The sequence below is a fragment of the Tachysurus vachellii genome, chromosome 6 (genome assembly GCF_030014155.1).
Source record: "Tachysurus vachellii isolate PV-2020 chromosome 6, HZAU_Pvac_v1, whole genome shotgun sequence".
Lineage (NCBI taxonomy): Eukaryota > Metazoa > Chordata > Actinopteri > Siluriformes > Bagridae > Tachysurus > Tachysurus vachellii.
The window spans coordinates 1,740,938-1,747,238 of record NC_083465.1 but is presented as its reverse complement, the minus strand read 5'-3'; the positions used below and the strand labels follow the sequence as shown (position 1 = coordinate 1,747,238).

At 45.1% G+C, this 6,301-nt stretch overlaps 1 protein-coding gene across 2 annotated transcripts in view; it reads left to right on the top strand.

Annotated features, from left to right (window-relative positions):
- Positions 1-5,940, top strand: part of syt16 (synaptotagmin XVI) — a 15,820-nt gene extending 9,880 nt beyond the window's left edge. For both annotated transcript variants that reach the window (XM_060871702.1, XM_060871701.1), the window contains 4 exons: positions 908-1,197; positions 1,645-2,097; positions 2,315-2,498; positions 2,737-5,940. In XM_060871702.1, the coding sequence (XP_060727685.1) occupies positions 908-1,197; positions 1,645-2,097; positions 2,315-2,498; positions 2,737-3,050 (1,241 nt within the window). In that variant the 3' untranslated portion in view covers positions 3,051-5,940. The remainder of the gene's footprint in view (positions 1-907; positions 1,198-1,644; positions 2,098-2,314; positions 2,499-2,736) is intronic.
- The last annotated feature ends 361 nt before the right edge of the window (positions 5,941-6,301 follow it).

Here is a 6,301-nt window from a genome sequence, read left to right as displayed (position 1 = left end):
CATAATTATGGTCCCTTAAGAGCTCTTGATCCGGGTCATGATCCCCTCTGATGGAGATGAGCAGTTTTCTCATTTTGGTGTAAAAGCGGTTTAAAAGTCAATACAAATCTAAAAACTTGTATGAACTTGTGTCGTGTAAAAACATGTGAAACTGGTCCAGAATGATGGAGATATAATGAGATAATACAGAAATAATGTGAAGTACATTTTCGAGACTGTGTGTGCCATGGAAGCCTTGTTTCAGTTTCCACAGTTCATGCAGATCTTCGGTCTCCACGGTAACCAGGTATCTTCAAATTAATGAAATGGAACATTTTGTTTTTTCCAGAGAGCGTCCGTTTATTAAATAATTCATATAAATAATTCATAAAACCAATTTAAAAAAATTTGCCCTTTGAAATGAAATGTTTAATGTTTGAGAAAAGGTCAGCGTAGCTCCGGGAATCACTCTGGGAATCACTCGGGGAATCACTCGGGGAATCACTCGGGAATCACTCGGGGTATCACTCTGGGAATCACTCTGGGAATCACTCGGGGAATCACTCGGGAATCACTCTGGGAATCACTCGGGGAATCACTTGGGAATCACTCTGGGAATCACTCTGAGAATCACTTGGGGAATCACTCTGAGAATCACTCTGAGAATCACTCTGAGAATCACTCTAGGAATCACTCGTGCTCTAATGACTAATATTAAATAATGCTATGAAGTTCAAATATATGTTGAAATTTAATATTTATTCATTTATTAATAACATTTAGGATCATGTCAGTGCTGTAACAAGCTTCTTATCTATTTATTTATTTGTTTGTTTATCTATTTATTTATTTATTTATTTATAGTGAAAAATCACTAAACAACGTTTAATAAACTAAATAAATGTAAGGACTCTTTCTGTCGATGCAGATGGAGTTAGCAGGAGAAGTTTCCAGGACCCGCTGTCTGAACAGAGAGATCCTCTGACAGATTCACTGTACCAGAGGGACCTCAGCGTGGCGGAGACTCCGTCTGTGAGAGGACGCGTGTCCTCTGTGGGCTCTCAGGGATCTGAGACGCTGTCCCGGGGTCACAGGAGCCGTCAGGGGAGCTCAGGACGCCGGACTCCTCTCTCACACAGGGAGACGGAAATGGCAATGGATAATCCAGGGTACGATTACAATGAGGCTACAGACAGCTCGTCTACATGGAGCCCTGAGGTACTGTGTGTGTGTGTGTGTGTGTGTGTCTTAATTTTTAGGTAAAATCCATCTATCAGTCTGTCTCGCTTTCTGTCAGTTTCTGTAGACACTTTCTCTCTCTCTCTCTCTCTCTCTCTCTCTCTCTCTCTCTCTCTCTCTCTCTCGATCTGCTTGCTCTAGTTTGTTATCTGATGTACAAATACAGTATAACAGCTTCTTGTGTATGAATATTCATGAGTTTATCAAGTTATCATGTTTACTGAGCATGAATATTCATGAGTCATTGTGTGTGAAATATGCTGCCTGAGCTCTTCTAACACTGTTGAGCTCTGTGTGTGTGTGTGTGTGTGTGTGTGTGTGTGATTAGCAGTAAGCTCTGTTTGTACTTGTGTGTTTCCGCTGACTCCAGTACAATCTGATCAATACAATCTTTGTCTCTTTGTCGCTAATCTTTGCTCTTACTAGCATGAACGTGCAGCCAGCGTCATCTCCGAGCCCCGCCCCTCTGTCTCATCACCCCGCCCACCGATCTCCAAATGCGGTGACCTTGTGGTCGTCCTGAATTACCGTCCCGAATCCTATAAGCTCCTGGTCACCGTGGTGATGGCGCAGGACATCCCGGATAAAGCTCGAAGTGGCATGGACGCGTGGCAGGTGCGTGTGGTGCTGATCCCGGGAAAACGCCAGCGCTACAAGACGGCCGTGCAGAGGGGATCGACGCCACGGTTCGGGGAGACGTTCCGTTTCACGAGACTCGAGGCGCCGGAGCTGAACACATCGGCGCTGCGTTTCCGTCTGTACGCTCTGGGCAAGATGAACCGGGAGAGAATGATGGGAGAAACCATATACACACTTAACAAACTGAACACTGAGAGACTCGAGGTCACACTCGTATTGGAACCTCGCAGCAACCTGAAGGTGTGTGTGTGTGTGTGTGTGTTTTAGACCCAGTTTGCATCCAAATCCGACTGATCATATACATCTCTAAGCTTCCCGTGAGCAGTTGATATGGTCACATGATTTTATTCCTTTCTGGATTTAGACTTTTCGACCCTGTGGTGTGTAACGTGTGAACATCACGCCTTAGCTGCCAGAAGCACACACAGTACACACACCTCTGTCTCTTTCTCTGTAGGCTTTAGACTCAGAGCTGTGTGTGAGCGCCGCTCCTGATGGCGTCTCCTCCAGCCAGTCTCTCTCTCACGGTGGAGTTCCTGAGCTGCTGCTTGGTCTGTCCTACAACCCCACCACCGGGCGCCTCTCTGTCGAGGTCATCAAAGGGAGCCACTTTCGCAACCTGGCTCTCAACCGCCCACCGGGTAAAAACACACACACCTGTCGTGTCTGATGTAACGTTTGTGGAGAAAACTGTCAGAGAACTTTCTGGTAAAGGGTACGAAGTTAGCCACGAGCCCGTCTCAGTTAGCTAAACTGTATATAGCGTCTTCATTGTCTCAACAGGCCACGCCCACAAGAACAATACATCACTAGCGATATCTACACAAGATGTGTGTAACGTTTGTGTAAACGATAACGTTTTTCATGCTTGTACTGTAGATACGTACGTGAAGCTGACTCTGCTCAACTCAACGGGGCAGGAGATCTCTCGGTGTAAGACGTCGGTGCGGCGCGGACATCCCAACCCCGTGTTCAAGGAGACGTTCGTCTTCCAGGTGGCGCTGTTCCAGCTCTCCGACGTCACGCTCATGGCGGCCGTGTACAACCGACGCAACATGAAGCGCAAGGAGATGATCGGATGGCTGGCGCTCGGCCAGAACAGCAGCGGCGAGGAGGAGTCGCTTCACTGGCAGGACATGAAGGAGAGCAGCAACCAGCAGGTGTGCAGGTGGCACGCTCTCCTCGAGGCGTAGACGGACAGACGGAGGAGGATAACGACGGGAACCCAACAGCGTCGACAGGGTCGGGCTTAGCAAGAGATAACGAGTTACAATCACACGGGCGGAACGAATCGAAACGACTCTCAAAAGTTGATCCTTTCATTGTTATTAATATTATTAGAAGTAAATCCTCTTTCCTATTGTTCTGTTAACACAGTGTGCTCATGTGTCATGGCTTCCACCGTCGTCGTTCCTCGCACTTCACGAGTACTTCAGCTCCGTCGTGTCATACCTTCAGAATCTGGAGCTCTTACTGTAGCTCTCAGCCACTTGGCCTAGAAATGAAAGAGCTTTGGTTTGTGTTTTGTTGAGTTTTTTTTGTTTGAGAACGTTGAGCTGGCTTTCCGAGAAGATGTTGGTTTTCCATCAAGTCTTGTTGTGACGAATAATCTGAAGTGGAGGAAGAAGAAGAAGATGACATCATTAGAAGATAAAGAGCCAAATACACACATGGGGATGGAAAGACTGCGCCACACACACACACACACACACACACTCTCTTTACACACTCTCTTCTCTTTCTGCAAATTGTAGGCATATTTACACAAATATGATATGAGATTAGATTATTAAGCCTCTTGCGATTTGGACTGAAACGCTGAATTTCTTTCCAGCGAGAGGTAGATGAGTATTTTTATCGAAGCTTAACGCCTTCCGATGTTATTCCCCTCAATCCGTTCTTCTCGAACCCTCCTCACGAAGCCCTGAGTGCCCGAGGTCACGTATGGTCTTGACGAGGTCACCTACAGTACCTAGCAACCCTTAGCAACCACATTCACATGCTACACAATGAAATAATAATACTTCAGTAGCGTCACCTGTTGCCCCGTAGATTTCAGCCTAATACGCTACAAACCCGGTTGTGTTGATTCTGTCGGATTTCTGGTGTGAGGTGAAAATGCTTTAAAGCAAGATTTGATTCTTGCTTGAAATCTGCTGGAGAAATTCTGCTGAAATATGCAAGTGATGTTTCGTCACAGCATGAGATATGGATACGCCAATCCCTCTCTCTCTCTCTCTCTGTCTCTGTCTGTCTCTCTCTCTCTCTCTCTCTCTCTCTCACAAACACACACACACTGGCGTATGGATACGCCAATCCCTCTCTCTCTCTCTCTCTCTCTCTCACACACACACACACACACACACACACACACACACACACACACACACTGGCGTATGGATACGCCAATCTCTCTCTCGCTCTGTCTCTGTCTGTCTCTCTCACACACACACACTCTCTCTCTCTGTCTCTCACACACACACACACACTGGCGTATGGATACGCCAATCCCTCTCTCTCTCTCTCTCTCTCTCTCACACACACACACACACACTGGCGTATGGATACGCCAATCTCTCTCTCTCTCTCTCTCTCTCTCTCTCTCTCTCACACACACACACACTCTCTCTCTCTCTCTCTCTCTCTCTGTCTCTGTCTGTCTCTCTCTCTCTCTCTCACACACACACAAACACACTGGCGTATGGATATGCCAATCTCTCGCTCTCTCTCTCTGTCTCTGTCTGTCTCTCTCTCACACACTCTCTCTCTCTCTCTCTCTCTCTCTCTGCATCAATCACAAATACTGAACTTTTAGGACGACGGAAGACGGAAAGAGGAAGTGTTACGGAAGCGCATGCAGTAATACAACATCAGTGATTGTGTCTTTGTTCATCTCCAGCTGTCCTTTACTCCCAGTCGGCTTTTACAGATCCATCTTATCACATCTCCAGGAAGTGACATCACAACGCAGCTCAATTTGGAGATTCTCTCTCTCTCGCAATCTCTCTCTCTCTCTCTCTCTCTCTCTCTCTCTCTCTCTCTCTCTCACTCTCAGTCTCATTATAGCTGCTCGAACACTTATCGCCGTCTCCTGATTGCATGAATGGAAGCTTAATTTTCGGCTTCAGACGAACTCGCTCCAGCTCGACAGCCGCGTCTGCTGTTGCTGGGCGTTCAGGGAAAAAAAATCTGCATGACGGTGGACATGTGGTGATGATGCTTTCTGCATTCATTTGACAAAAACTGTTCACGTTGACTGTTCAGCTGTTAATGAAATGTCCAGAGTGTAAAGTAAAATGCTTAGCAAAGAAGTTAATAAGTAACATCATTTATATTTCTCCTAGTGGATCGATCAGGAACCAGAGCGCTACCTTGTTCTCTCTCCATCTGTCGATTGATTTCCTATAACAACAGATTAAAAAATACGTCTTTAGTAACGTGACGAGCTGCAGGGGGGTTTAACTGTATTAAGTTAAAAGAGCATGAGACAAAAGTTCTTTCATGAATAAAAAAATGATTCGTGTTTGAAAATCATCACGGTGGGAAAATAAATCACTTCTGGATGTGACATTATAAGAAAAATAATCAACCTCCTGTTCCTTATGTACTGTACCGACATGTTACGTTGTCATGGATGCCTTGATGTCACAGTATGAAAACTAGCCTCGTTTTTGTGTATAAGCTGCACCACAAAAGTCACGAGTGTTTACATGTTTTTTACATCCTGACCCTTGCGGCCGGCTGTCCTGCATGTCTGGAACCTACAGAGGAGCTGAAATGTTCCCTAACGCATGTCTTGTGCTCTACATGAATATGACGTGCCTGTATTTGTTTTGGTTTATGGAGCAGAAGCAGGTTTCATGTATTAGATGACTGTGTGTTACGCCTGCATGCAGTGTTTGAACGGATTTAACCGTTATTACGTCGGCTCTATAGACTGTTATATAGATGCATGCGAATGTCTGTGTGTGTGTGTGTGTGTATATCCCAGTGTTTTTATTTCAAAATATATATTTTTGTCTTTCAGTAAACTTGTAGTCATGTTTTCTTTTAATAAACACAATCCTGGGAGTTCCATAACAAGTGTGTACTGTGTGTGTGTCTGTGTGTTTCTCTCTTTGTGTGTTTGCGAGTGTTGTGGTCTTTGTGTGTATGCATGTTTGTATACCTGTGTGTGTGTGTGTGTGTTTTTGTGTTTATATTTGCATATAAGTGTATGGGCCTGCAGATGAGTATCTATATGTGTGTATATATTTGTTTCATATTTATTTGTATCATGTTATGTGTGTTTGTTTCCATTTCTCTATGTGTACTTTAAAGCGTGTATGTGTGTGTTTGTGTGTGTGAGTACATGAATATCAGTAAAAAAAAATTCTATCACTCACTCATCTTCTACCACTTATCCGAACTACCTCGGGTCACGGGGAGCCTGTGCCTATCTCAG